A 14,997-nucleotide genomic window follows, 5' to 3' on the forward strand; every position below is an offset into this window, starting at 1 on the left:
TAGAGATCTCTCCTGGATGTAAAAGTCTGACATATGCTTCAAATGCATTTTAATTTAGAAAAATGCTGGCAAGATTTTATTTATGTTTCTAATCAGGTAAACAGTATGCTTCTTCCACCTGCTCCAAGCTACCCCACTAGGCCCAGTAGACATCAGATGTCTATGAACATACATCAGGCTGATTTACTCCCTACTGCTAGTTCACAGAATCCTTCCACCTCCCAGCCCCGTATGCCACTACCTTATGGCCTACACACCTTCCCTCTTTTTTAGCATGTAAAATGGCATCACTATTGATTTTCAAATACCTTCTTAAGCACACAGTTCCCTTCCCCAGAGCTTTATAAAAAAAACCTCCTCATAAAAGATTTTCCTTCTACCCCAAGTGTGCATACCTTCTAGTGCATTTTAGTCAGGAGTGTTTTTGCCGTGCATGGACCACACTGTCAGAGCAATGGGGCAAGAAATAAATCCCAACATGCTATGGGAAATGCAAATCACACTGTCAACATCATGATGAAAATAATAATATTAGGTTTGGAGCTTTTGGCTGCTGCACAAAGTAGGCAGGAAACCTCTGCCCAATCCATGCTCTGATAATGACTTCCATTTGCAAATCAAAGATTTTAGATGTGGCCTATTTATCTGGGCCACATATATGGCTCAGGCTATGCAAAAGCAGAAGCTGCTTGAACAAGATTCACAAAATGCTTCAGTTTTTACAGCTCCTCAGTGGCAGCATCATTCTTGGTGTCGCTGTTCTCCTACAAAGGCATCGTAGGACCAGCAGCCTCCCATTGTAGGTCTCAATGAATACTTAAAGAAGCACCATTCACTCTGAAACCTGACATCTCAGACAAATGGTTTTGAGTTCCCCCATACAGTGAAACTTTTAAACACAACAGATCGTGTTGCACAAAAACAGGGACAGCGGCTCTACGTGTCTCAGCTTACAAGCATCTCAGGACACGACTTGAACTGGCGTCACCTTCTCCTGCAAATTCCTGGAAAAAAACATTCTCTGAAAATTAGTTAAGGTCCAGAACAGTTTTGCAGAACAAACAGTAGGTTATAGGCTTTCAGGAAACCACATCACTGCTCTCAGCACAAAACCAATCAGCAAAAAAGGTGATAACGTGGGAGCCTGTGAGAGCTCACACAAAGACATTCTTTGTTGAGCACTGTTCTCACTTATCAGATGCCAAATTTTATGTACTAAGCATATCTAGAATTTTATATATGAACCTGATAAATCCTCCATGAAGTACTAGCAAATATATTTACACAAGATAGGGGTTCACAGCCTAACTTCACAAATACCTGCAAAGTCTGAAACTTTTGATTTGGATTAAGTCTTGCATTTAAAGGTATGTTTACACTGCAAATTTCATGAGAGAAAGTGGGGCTAACTTTGGTCATAACATGTTTTCGGAGAGCTGAAATAGCTGCTTGAAGAGCTAGTGTGGAGAGAAAAAAAACCAAATACAGCAGGTTTTAAGAGCACTGACACAGAACTGGAGCATTTATCAAGATAATTCAGTCCACGTTCTAGATAAAACAAATAGAGCCCTGGAAGTCGTGTCCTAAAATTATTTCTTTAGAATAATTTATTTATTCTTCTGCGTCCTATTTGGAAAAAAGTGTAGAAACCAACATGGTACAGCATGAGAAAACACTAAGTTCTAAGGGCAAATTGTCTACAATGTCAGAAGTGCTGTCTGTCTAGACTAGGAGAGTAGTTTGCATTAGAATATGATTGGGTAATTAATACATTTTTTAATAAAGCTTTGTTTACTTAAGTGCAGCACTGTTACTAACACTCCCTGGACATGCTCGGTCCTCACAGGGAGCCCGGGCTCAGCTGCAATCAGGATTTTAAGCACTGCTGGCTTGAGTCTCACCTACAGTGATGCAAATGCACGTTGCTGAGGCACCATAGGAGAACCCCACTGCTGCTTTAACTTGGCCTTTAGCAGGGGCAAGAGTCAGACCCTGCTCTCTTTACTTCACCTACCCACGAAAGCTGCACCATCATAAGCTGGGCTGCATCCATGCAAACCTGTTTTCATCCCCACTACGAAATGAGCAGTCACAGCAGCCGGGAGGCAGAGTGAAGCCCAAGCAGACTTGTGCCTATGTGTTTGGGTGCTTCTCTATCTGTCCTCCCCCAGCAGACCGCTGTCTGTCCTCATCAGCCTTCCAACTTATCTGCTGCCTCCCCCACCTCTGAGGTGGGGATAAGCAGATGTTACCTCCCTGTTCAAGAGCTGGCAAGCAGCCCAGACCTGCCCTTTTCTGCTCACAGGAGTCAGGAGCCAGCAAACCTACCGAAAACTTTTTCCTAGGACTGCATCAAACCCACTGGTCACAATCCGGGGTGTGCCCACAGCCTTTGCTGCACCCTAGGGAGAGCGGAAGGTCTGGGAAGGCCAGGGATGGGGAGGCAGGCTGGCCCGAAGGCACTGCAAGGCTGAGGGCTGGGTTACAAGCAGCCTCCAGGCAGACCCACAGCACAACACAAAGCATGAAGGCAGCCTCAGAGGCAGGTGTCAAAGAAGACAAACGGCACCTTTGGCAGCACTCCTGCCTCCTGCCCTCATTCCAGAGCTCTCAACAGGATTTTGGCATGGAGACGTCAGCACAGACCCACCCTTCACCTCGGCACAGACAGCGGGTGAAGGGACGCAGAAGTGGCATGATCCAGTGACTCACCCCATGGAAACGCACCTGACCGCCGGCAGCACCCAGGTGTACAGCAGCCGGAGGTTGCACAGGCAGAGCCCCACACTCACCGCGAGCAGCCTCCTGCCCTCCAAAACTGGCAGACAGCACTCTCCAGGAGACCTGGAGGTAAAAGCTGCAAAGGTCCTGATGACAGGACAAGCTGTCGCTGCCACACACTGTTCCCCTTGCTTCAAGCCAACCTTCCTCCAGGCCTCCGGCAAAGATGGCTGCCTCTGCCCTCCTGTCCCAGCACACATCTCCCTCACACATCCCTTTACACATAGCGAGTGGCAACTTTACCCACAGGGATAAAATAAAAAAGAAAAGCAAAAGAATGTCTTGACAAATAAACATGTTCAAGTGAGAACCCAGTATTTTATAACTCATCTCTTAAGTACGTAGCATATTGCAGTCGAGCAAGCAATCCATTCAATTCGTTAGCACAAGTCTGTTGTAACAGCTAACCTTCACACGGCATTTCTTTACCAGTACAAATCCCCAGAAAGGCATTTCTCTGTCAGTGACATCTTACATAGGTGTTTTATATCAGCAGAAGCACTTAAACAGTCTTTATTTTTAATAGGTGCCAATGTACAGATAAAGAAAATTGCCCCAATAAGCAAAGTCCAGGTAGGACACACACACAGGTATTAACAAGACACCAATGTTGTTAACTCCTGACCTGCCTTAAATCGCCTGCAAAGCAGTGTTACAAGCGTATCAGTCCTTGAGCAAATGTGCAAGGGGAGTGGCCCAGAGAAAGAACTCTGACTTTACAGGGCAAGACTGGCTCCTCCTGGACCTCACAGCTAGGCACAGCATCAGGAGGAACCACTCTGGCAAAAAGCAAAGGCAACACAGCAGTGTTCTTCTTCAGCCCCACTGAAAGGTAGCTCCCTTGCTACTTCATCCCAGGGATGAGGTAGAGCACTAAAGCAATCACTCGTTTGTTCCCAAACCATTAGACTGCCCTGAAATTGCTCTTTCTGTAGTCCTGTAGCCTAATCGCCTCCACACTGTATCAATCCCCAACCAAAACACAGCTATACTCTGCACCATGCCCTGCACAGTTATGAACCAGCCCTCCATTTTCCACAGAGGCACCCCATGCACCACGCAACCCCCTAGCTGGTGTTATGAAGGGAAGGATGGAGAAGGTGAAGTAGGACATAACATCCCTGGAGTCTCCCAAGACAGAAATGAGGAATTGGGCGATGGGGAATTGAGGAATGGAATTTATTTTTTTAAAATATTGGTATTTGGAAATTGAATGAGTGCTCTCTGCTTGTTACTCCCCTCATCTCACCGGTTTTAGACCAGTGACCTGTGATAACCTTTGCCCAATGCATTGCCCAGGAGATAACTCAGATAACATAGCTGATGAATACAGCAAGCCATAACGTGCTGTTGTTGGAGACCATGCTCCACTCCAGCAGTGGCCTGCTCCCAACAGCTGCGGGAGCCTCAAGGTCCATCCTCCTTGGCTACATAGAGCTGAAGACACCCTTCCTGCAGGGCACCACAGTGTGCCCCAGCAACTCCTACGCACTCCCTCCAGCCTTGCACACCTGAGCTTTCTCTACCCCTCCACCCCAAACAGGGGCTGGGGCCACATCACCACAGGCCTCCAGATCTCCCTGCAGCTCCTGGCAAGCTGAGAAGCGTGGCTCTTTCTCCAGCTGCCTCAATCAGAGGAGCAAGAGCTGTACTCACCACTAGCAAAAACCACTTGGAAAGACGCTGGTTTGCTTGGGAAAGCTAAGCCAATGTCAAATAAATGTCAGATACACATGGGTAAGGAGTTGGTGCCTGTCAGTGTTGCAACGGTATCCCACACACACAACTGGAACATCAGGGGACTGGTACAGCTGTACAGAGAAGCATGAAATACCCCATCCTGACTTCATCTGAAGCAAGTTAGAACAAAACATCTCACTCTGAAGGAAAATCCCCCTCTGTAGACAAGCCACTTTTTAATAATAAGTGCTAAATGGACTATTCAAGCAGGTAATTAATGTTAATTAACATATGTCAGGCCATAAATTGGCTAAATGCACCTCATTTTCCAAGCTTAGTGTGTGGCAATGCTCAGGAAATCGTAACAGAAAAGAACAGTCTAAGTTTGTAGAAGCACAGAAAAAGAGCAAATAAAAGGTTATGCATAATCTTCACTTAACTCATGCTGTGCTGAGCCAGCGCTACCACTCAATGACTGCACACATCACTTGAACGCTTTATTTTGCTCCTGAACCACTGCGCTACGCACGTGTTGTCAGCCCCAAGAAAAGCCACATCAAAAAAACCCTGTAGCTCCCCGAGTGCTGTGTTATCATGCAGGCCTTTATCAGGATGCTCGCTATGTGCTGCGGGACCTGGATGTGCCTCCTGCTCCAGGACCTGGCGAGGCTGTGGCCCCTTTCCAGTGCCAACTCGGGAATCGCGGTTTTTTGTGGCGGGGGGAATGGAACAGTGCCAGGAGAATGCTCAGAGCTTGCCCTCCTCCAGAGAGAATCTGCCTTGAAACGCAGGGGGCCTCATACCTTTAGAAGAAACTAACGCTGCCATTTTGTAACCCTGCTCTTGATCATGTTTTCTGTGACAGAGGTAGTAATAAGGCTTTGAAAAAAAGTGGGAGAGAAACAAGAACACGCAAAGATTTTCATCTAAGTAACAACTTGCATTAGGAAACACTTTCAGTTTCTCCCTTGGCAAGCCGCCACTACGCTAAGACCCACTGTAATTGCATTGCAAATAAGAAACAATCCTCACAAAAGATTTTCCTTACTTCCACGCAAAATAGCTGACTGCCAAAATCTTGCAGGGCACCTTTAGGAGGCTGCCACCTAGAGAAATGCTTCAGCTGTTTATCCTCAGTTTTCCCTTATCTCCAAAGCAATCCCTTCAGCCTCCCTTTGAACCCAGCACACCCACTGTAATTTTCTGGGGTGACTTCACGCTTGTTCTCCCCATCTACCCCACGCAAGCTGGCTGAAAACAGTCCGGCCGCTGCAGGGGGCGTCGGGGGGGCTGCACCCACCCCAGTGCTGCCTGCCTTCTGCAAGTGACACCACCAGCTCTGGGTTTCTACTTTGTCCACGTCAGCACAAAGAGCTTTCACAAAACCACCGGGCTAACCCTAATCACTCGCCTTTCTAAATGCACCAGCACGTGCCCAGCCTCCCCTAATCTCCCAGGATTACAGCAAAGTGGTGTAGCACCACCAAAATGACCCGAATACAAAATGGCCTTGTGTGTAAGACACCTCTCACTTTACCAGGGCAAAACCAAACAGAAGCAGGATGTCCCAGGGCAGGAGCGCCAGGACTCCTCTCTTCCCCAGCCTGATAGCCTCAGACAGTGTTTGTTCAAGCCAATACAGTGCAGTGGATATAAAAGCCACTAAGGTGATTTCATTTTTATTAGCATTAACCATGTAGTTTCAAACACACAGGCAAGTATAGGAGTCAACCTCTGACTCTCAAGCTTCCTATTTTAAATATGCTCAAATATTGACACTAATAACCTATTACAGTAACGCCGACATTGCATGACTGTTTTAGGTAACCTTCTGTCTCTAAAGAACTGAGGGACATTGATTCTAGTATTTATCAAACGGGTCTACCTGATAGCAATACCATTCAGCATCATTCACTGGAGGTTTCCCATTCACATCAAAAGGCAATGTGTTTATATCTGCAGTTAACAAGTCCTTCAGTGGAGGTGCTCCTCATGGTCACACCGTGGATCAAACAACGTCAGTGATTCTGGGAGAGCAACTTGGTGTCTCTCTCCTCTAATGGCTGTCACCTGCCTGCATGAGCTAGGGAAAAGTGAGATCTTTGATGTACATTACAGATATAAAATAATAATGTGCACTAATATCTACATATGGTTTCTACTGGAGAGTTTAAAAACTCATTTGTTACTTTGATACTAAAGTATACTCCTCTTTGATGCAAGAAGCTTGTTATCTAACAGTTTCGACTTTGCGGCTAGAACCGCGCATCTCTCTACGTTGCTCAGCACAAAATTCACTTACAAATGTTACTGAGTATTTTGTTAAAGCACAACATAGTAAGGCTTTGATCAGGTAAGATGCTTAAGCGGTAAATTTAAGCACACAAGTAATCCTAGTGAAGTCCCAAGGATCCATTCACATGCTTAAACCCGTGCTCGCTTCGGTAGATCAAAACTTAAAATAATCAGGCTGCAGCTTGTAACCGAAACCCTTCTGTACAGCTGAACAAGGCAGCAAAAAATCAGAAAAAAAAAAAAAGTAGGAATATAATAGCAAGCTGGAAAAAATATTCATGCCAGAAGTTAACTGGGAAACACAGTCTTAAAAAAAAAAAAGAAAAAAGCAGAGAAAAAATTAAACCGATGCAAACTCCTGTTTTATGCTGCCACTCCTGATAAAAAACGCTGTGTGCCACTCTGAGGAAGGAGAAATAAGAACAGAGAGTGGCTTTGCTTCCTTCCCACATCCTCTGCAAAAAGATGATAAAAAAAGGCCAACACATCTTGCACATCAGCATCTGGCTAACAGATTTAGACATCTGTCTACACCACTGACAAACTTCTCAAGTCTCTTCAAGTCTCAATAACTAGAGAAGAGACTCGTGTGTTTGCCATGCTGAAGGGACTGCAGCCTTCGGTACATATTGGTCAATAAAACATGGTAAGGAATGATGAAATGTCCATGTACAAAGTTTACAAAAATCTCCCCTTCAAAGTAAATATCCCAGCAGCTAGTATTTATCTTTCATGAGGAAGATGAATGCAACAGGTGTAAAACAAATAGGCTTCTGATAAAAAAAAAAAACAAATCAAAGCAAATCAGCTGCATTTAAATTTGGCAACTGCTGGTATCTCTGTATAAAGGACCAGACTCATAGTCTTGCCATACTGCTCAACAAAGAGGAAAATAGTCCCCCTAGTGTACTCTTCATGTAGAAAAGACTATTTCACAAGATAGTGCTGCAAGAAATTACAAAGTAACATTATAGGAAGAGATATGGAAGTACTTAAGTTATAGTAAAACTGGGCACCTCTACTGCATATACAGACATGAAGGTGTTTCAGTTTCCTATTTCAAGATTATTGAGTGAAGTGAGTTACTGCATCCTAAATACATGGGGGGAAAAACTTGGGTTTTAAGTCAACATGCTACTTTTGTGACTGCAGGACATTGACGGGGTAACGGATACCTGAATTTGGAAAGTCGGATAGATCTGGTCATTGAGCTCTGTGGAAGTACCTGCAACAGCTGCCTGGCACAGTGCGTTTCGCAAGGGTGCAACCAGCTCACCCTCAGACCTTTTCCCCTCTCCAGTGATGATAAATATAAATACTGACCCTCCATAAGTATTCAAGACAGTAAGCGCATATTGAAGCATGTACCTAAACCCTTCCCGGTGATTTGGAAGTGTACGGGATTGTATCAAACCAGGCTGCCCACAGCACACGACCGTGTCCGCAGCGTGCCGGCTCTACAGTGATGCACCGTACACTACTGCCCTAGTTAACTGTCAGGCAGTATTAGGTTAGCTAACATCCCACCGGGGCTGGGGGGAGGGGGAAGCAAAGAAGATTGTTGGGGGGGGTGCACTGGGCAAACCTTATCTGAATTAGTGGAAAAGTAATATATGCACTCCTAACCACATCTGAAATATTCACTTCTGCTTTAATGCCCCAGGGGGGGAAAGAATAAAAGTGATAGTTGTAACTTTAATTTATAGCTCTTAAAATAATTGTTTTGAGGAGTATAATCCCAGCTATATTTACGGATTATGGTATTCAGCACATCTCACTGGAAACGGTATTAATATTTCATATATAATAATACATAAGATAATAAAGCCAAGTTCTCTTCTTCTCTTTGTTTAAAATGACAATTTTCCCACTCAGTGCCAGAGCAGAATATCGTTATATGGGCTTGCTGCCTTCAAAGACGAATTTAGCTGTGTAAAAATATTCTAAATTAAGATAAAAGCCTTCTGATACAGAACTATCTTCTGTTCATTTAAAATCTCAGTGTATCTAGCAATCTGAAAAAGTCTGATGTGAAAAGCTGACATTAGTTCCTGAAGAGTTGTATTCATTACCTGTGAGGGAAACAAAGATGATAATAACATATAATGTGTTTTAGCACTGGGAGACTAAGATGGAGTCACTGTTTAAGAGTGTTGCCTCTGCACAAACTAACTTATGTTCCAGCCAAGAAACTGAAATAGTCCTCTCCTGAAACAGTCCTCTTCTGAATGTATATGCATACATTAAAAGAAACTCTAGCCCTGCTAAGGAATTAAATTTAGCAGTTTTGGATGCCTAGCAAATTACTAGCTCCTGACCTCTCCTCTGCCCCTTTCAGTATGCCCCTACCACCCACACACAACTGCACCCACCGTTAACACGATCAGACGCCTTACCCTAACTTCCAGGGACAGCTCACAGTCATAAAAGAGGCAGAATTTTCTTCCACCAGTGTGCTTGCATCTCCTGAGAAAGGTCATCTTAAAGGCTTTTGAGAAACTTCTGAATTATATCAGAGGAATCTCAAGGGATCCAAGTTTTTAACATTTTAATTAGCTCCAAGTACCAGTTAATGCTGCTCAGCAACGGAATCAATATCAAATTAACAGTATAAATTGTCAGAAAAATTGTGACTGTATTAAGCATACTAATCAATGCAAGCACTTCGAGTTATGGCCCAGATCCTGCTTCTCCTGAAGCAAATGGCAGTTTTGCCACCAAATTCAGCCAAAGCACTATCAGCCCCGTTGTTTGGTAAGTCTTCGTTTGAATCAAGTATTGAGAACTCACTGAAAATTCAAAGTATCAGATAAAAAGGCTGGATTTGTCATAGCAGCTGACATCTAAAGCCACAGCTTCGGCATGAAACCAAACAATTTAGGAAGGCACTGGCTGTCATCGGAAGATGTAACCCTTTATCACACTTCGTGTCGCACTTGTAAAGTCAGATCAAAATTCAACACTTAATACAGACACGAAAGCGGTAAAAAGGATCTGTGTTTTTAAAAGCCTTGTCTTGAATTAGCTATGCCACTGATAAACTTTGTGTTTCTATTTTCCCCAGCCTGAGACAAGTCTGTCAGTGAAATGCTTCCTCTACAGTGCTCCATTTGGAAGGTAAAAATCATACAGCTTTACTTCAATTCCTAGCAGCAAGTCCTTCTCAGGCACCAAAATATGAGACAGGGCTGCTAGTACGAAAACTGCCAGTGATGTTTCATCCATACAGCATTTCTGACCGATTTGTATACTGTAAGTTATCCCCTGATCCAAGCAAAGATTCAAAGAGGAAATTTAATTTCTCTGTAACACAATAAAACTTCACGGCAAATTCGCCTTCAGCCATCCATTCAAAAACTCGGTCTCGGATGCTGCCAGCATCGGGCCTCAGCAACAACTGAACCGTACTGGGATTTCCCTCTGCAAACAGTATCGACATCAAGCAGCACCTGCCTTTCTGTATAGCTGCAAGTACATGACATTTCCACATCCGACAAACGTTAATAGATGGACATGGAAAACAAGAATAAAAGTAGTTCTGGAAACCACTTCAAATGTGCTCTGCGTGCAGCACCAGCTCTTGGTAGGCCTTATTAGACTCTGTCTTTGAGAGTAAAACCCTGCCTGCCTGCAACGTGCTTTTGCACGCGCTGAGTAAACAAGCCACAAAAACGGATATTTTTTTTTTTCTCACTAGTTAAAACAGTAGCAATCTTAGCTGCTAACTGTCGCAACGCTGGACAGAAAATGCTCGGCTGTAAGGGATTTATCAGTAGACCGTGCCCTCACACACTGGCACCGCAGGAATCGCAAACCAAGCATTCCCGTGGCTGAGCAGCCAATAACTCCACGCTTTGATTAACTTCATGAAGAAATGTCAAGACCCGAATTTCCCTCTATTGCCTTTGAGGAACGTGTGGGAAACCACTGGGGTTTTTCTTGACGAAAATAATAGAGTCGTTCTGTATTTGAGCTCTGAGACTCGGTCTGACCGTGCATAAAAACAACTCTGCTTATTTCCAGTACGATTTACACCAAAGGTACCTGTAACTTAAAAAACAGACCGAAAACCTCCAAACCACACACCCTTACAAATATTTTTTCCTTTTTTCTTTCCTTTTTTTTCTCGGCCTGCTTATGTGCTTGCGCACCATAGCAGCCAGCTCCGCTCCAGCCTCCCCCCTGCTGCCAGAGTTAGGAGCCCTCACCGCCTGCACACAGCAACAGGAAAGAGCCAAAACTTTTCTTAGCCTCCTCCCTCAAAATAAAAATAAAAATAAGCAAAGGCAGCAGCGCGACCCCCAGCAGGGGCCAGCAGCAGCGCCCGGCCGGCTGCCCTCGGGGAAAGCCGTCGGGGAACGCCGCGGGCACCCCCCCTCCGCGGCCGCATCCCCCGCGGGCAGCCCGCCCGTCGGGGCGGCGCGCTGGGTTCGCCGCGGCCCCGGGACCCCCCCTCACCTTCCAGCCGGCCGAGCTGTTGCTGTCGCCCTTGTCCTTGAAGTAGGGCACGCAGCGGACCATCCAGTCGTAGATCTGGGAGAGGGTGAGGCGCTTCTCCGGGGAGCTCTCGATGGCGCGGGTGATGAGGTCGGCGTAAGAGAGGTTGCCCCACGCGTTGCGCCGCGACGAGCACTTCCTCGGCGCCGTCGCCGGGCCCCCGCTCAGCCCCCCGCCGCCCGCCGCCGCCGCCGCTCCCCCCGGCGACAGGCTCGGCCCCTCCGGGCCGCCCCCGGGCAGCGGGGCCAGCAGCCGCGCCGCCTCCTCCGGGACGGCGGTGGCCGCCGCCGCTTCTCCGCCCGGGGGGGCCGCGCAGCCGACGGCCATGGCCGAGCCGCCCCCCTCCTCCTCGTCGTCCTCCTCCTCGGGGATCATGGAGGCGGCGTCGGCGGGCGGCTCGCCGGCGGGCTTGGCGGGGCTGGCCTGCAGCTCGGGCCTCTGCAGGGGCCAGGTGCAGGAGCGGGGGCGGCTCTGCGGCTCGAACTCGGGGTCCAGCTCCACGTCCAGGGGCGAGAGCGGGGCGGCGGGCGACGCCTCTGCCATCTTGGCCTCCCCCGCGGGCGGCTGCGGCGGCGGCGGGGCGCTGCGACGGGGCGGGCGGGCGGCCGCCGACCCCGCTCCTCCTCCGCCGCCTCCTCGGTGCCGACGGGAGCCTAGCAGGCGAGGGGCCGCCGGGCGGGCATGCCGCTCTCCGCTAAGGGCTGGCAGGCTCTCCGCTGCACCCCGAGCCCCGCTCCCCGCGGGCGATGCGCACGCCGGAGCGGGGAGGGGGAAGGGGAGGGAGGGAAGGGGGGGTGGAAAAAAAAAAATAAATCAGATTAGGAGCTGGAGCGGCCGGGCGGTGCCGGAGGTGCCCGCGGCTCTGCCCTCCGCGCCGGCGGAGCGGCGGCCGCTCCCGCGGTGCGTGTGTGCGTTTGTTTATGTTTCACTCCATGCGGATGCAGAAGTAGCTCCAGCGGGAACCGCGCTGTATCCAGCCGGGAGAGGACCCCCCCCCGCCCCCGGCGCCTCTGAGCTCGCTCCTCGCCGCTTCCGCAGATATCTTCCCTCTTGCCGAGGGGGTGGCGTGGTCCTTTGCCCTCTCCCTCGGCAGGAGGGCAGGGAGAGGGGTCCTTCAGGTTACGCCGAAGACTTTTTCCTTCTTCAAAACGCCCTGAAGGGAGCCGAAGTCTTAGCATACATCCAACTGCATGCTAGCGTCAGCCTGTCACTTTGCGGTGACCCCCAAGCCGCACGCAAGCAACCCCCCAAAATCTCACAGCCGACGGAGCAGGGGGCGGGAGCAGGCCACCCCCGGGGCCGGCCAGTTAAAAAAAAAAGAAAAAAAAAAAGAAAAAAAAAAGAATAAGTCCTTATTCTCGCAGGGAAAAAGCAAAACACAACGGGAACAAATCAAATCGCCAGTCTTCCAACAGGTCCAGAAGCTTTAAGCCCTCCCTAGGGCTGCCAAAGAGAATAGGTTTTGTTCCAGCATCAACACCACATTCATAACCTCCTTGCTCCTGCTGCTGCCATCTTGACAGTTTCTCCCCCCCTTCACTCAAGTCATTTAAAAAGCGCAGGCAGAAGAGGCAGGGAGAGCCACATCGGGAGGGGAGGGAGGCGGGCGGGGGGGGGGGGAGAGAATCAACAGCCACCTCCACACCGGCAGAAATCGAGATCCGAATTCACGGGAGGAAGAAGCAGCGCTGCTGCATGGTTCCTGCTGCTCCTGCGCCTTCAGCTCCGAGGAGCCTTCCCTTTAAAGGCGAAGGAGGGGAAAGCGGCAAACCGCCCGCTCCCTCGGCGAGCAGCCGGCGAGAGGCAAGCGATCCGCCCGCGCCGAGCCCGCCCGCCGCCGCCGCAGCCCGCCCGAGCAGCCTGTCACCCTGCTCGCCGCCGACTTCCACATCCCTCCTCCTAACAACCACCGGCAGCAACACAAAGTTATAGACGCACGCAGGGAGCCTCAACCTAACCGCACGGCTCGCCACGGCCCGCCCACGGGCGGGGGGCGGGCGGGCGGCGCCGCGCAGGGGCCGCCCCGACGGGGCGGGAGCGGCGGCCCCGGGGGAGCCGCCGGCGTTGGGCGGGCCGGGGAGAGCCGGCGGGGAGAGCGCCTGCCCGCTCGCGTTCCCGGCGGCTCCGGGAAGCGCTCCGGTCTCGCAGAGCACCCGGGACTCTTTCTGAGGGTGGCAGTGGCCCGGGCTCTCGGCGCTTACTAGAATTTAAAGGGCAAAACCAGAGGCAACCGTCGCACTTCTCCACACCGCTGGTCTTTGTCGGGCCCACCTCACCGGGCAGGAGCTCGCTGCCTGTACTTCAGCGCTCGCTGTCTGTACTTCAGCATAAGCCCAGCTCTGGCTGCCAGTCACGGCGGAGGAACAGTGCGCCGTTTCTCTTCTGACTTGTTTCCACCGGTCATAAATTATTGGTGCGCGAGTTCTTCTTTAAACTTGGAGTCCAATTCAGTCATTTTTCTGCCTTTCGGTGATAGGGGAGCACGTTCAGACATGTCCACACATGAACGTAATCCAGCTGGACTTCCTCCTCAGAGGCCGTGCCCTCGCAGAAGCCCTCCGAAGTAGCTCACTTGAAGATGTAGTTAATTATGGGTTGGGTAAAGGGGTGACCCACAAAGCCAAGGAACATAAAGCTATTAATGTAGATGTATTTATAAATACATTACATAGCAACGTGTATGTATCTGTTGTCGCCTAGCTTTGTATCGACCTGAACTACGGGCTAGATTTAGTACGAAAGTGGTGGTGTCTCTGATACCAGATATAGACAACTACGTGCATTGAGAAGTAGGTGTGCTTCTGGGTAGAATTAGCAGACAAATTAAATTATTCCTGATTTATTTAGCATTATAGCCAAGCAATGAGATTTGAAAACCGTTCAGTTTGATTGGAAAACAGCAAGGCCCAGATCCTGCACGCCTTACACGTACTGCTAAGCAAGGGCTAAGGCCCTCAAGGTCTAGTTAGGTTTTGAATTCAAGTGGCACTCAAGTTAGGAATAGTTCGGCATGAATTTATTACAATGGACAGCATTTCAGCATGCACACAATTAATCCTCAGTTATCTAAATATAGTAGGAGACAATGAATTAATCAGAACAAATGCAGGTTCAAGTAATGGAAATAATGTTCACTGCAGCTCCCTTTTGGGTCACAACGTTGTGTGCCCTGCCATGGCTTTTGTTGTAACGCGGCCCCTTACGGGAACACAAGGCAGCTCAAAATTACACTAGCTACTCTGCGATTGCGATACCAGCATGCGTGTGTATGACGTAGCGGTTGGTAGGGGAGGAAAACCACAGCAACATTGAAGAGCCAGGATCAGACAAGGCCGTGCACGATGAGAAGATGCTTATTGCAACACTGCATCTCTGGGGAGCCTCTACTCGCGGCTTTCAGGCCGGCTGCGAAGCTGTGGCTGGCGCTCAGCCCCTTCCCAAAACCTCTGCAGCTTGGGGCTGATTTTGACCGGTGCAGAAACCTCCCCATAGAGCACTTCCTTAGGTCCCAAGGTTCCAGGGAAGCGTAGCGCTTTGACCTTGGGCTGGATTACAAGCTGCAAATCTAGTCCTAAATGATATTATCATCTTCATTTATTTATTTAATTGGCATTGCATTACTGTACAGGCATTGCCATTAGGTCTCATTGTACTGGGTGAAGGCCCTGCACGTGGTAAGAAATGCTCCACTCCCTGGCAGAATTGCAGTCTAAGTAAGGCAGGCCAGGGCGGGAGAAAGGAAAT

The 14,997-nt window shown here is 48.8% G+C and overlaps 1 protein-coding gene across 5 annotated transcripts in view; it reads right to left on the bottom strand.

The window, feature by feature from the left end:
- The window catches only part of FOXO3 (forkhead box O3), a 96,476-nt gene extending 83,252 nt beyond the window's left edge, over positions 1-13,224 (bottom strand). For 4 of the 5 annotated variants that reach the window (XM_074819386.1, XM_074819389.1, XM_074819388.1 and 1 more), the window contains exon 1: positions 11,215-13,198. In XM_074819386.1, coding sequence (XP_074675487.1) covers positions 11,215-11,796 — 582 coding nt within the window. In that variant the 5' untranslated portion in view covers positions 11,797-13,198. Of the gene's footprint in view, positions 1-11,214 lie in introns of all 5 variants that reach the window. The other variant, XM_074819390.1, reaches the window with a different exon arrangement.
- Positions 13,225-14,997: the final 1,773 nt, after the last annotated feature.

The sequence above is a fragment of the Strix aluco genome, chromosome 3 (assembly GCF_031877795.1).
Source record: "Strix aluco isolate bStrAlu1 chromosome 3, bStrAlu1.hap1, whole genome shotgun sequence".
Lineage (NCBI taxonomy): Eukaryota > Metazoa > Chordata > Aves > Strigiformes > Strigidae > Strix > Strix aluco.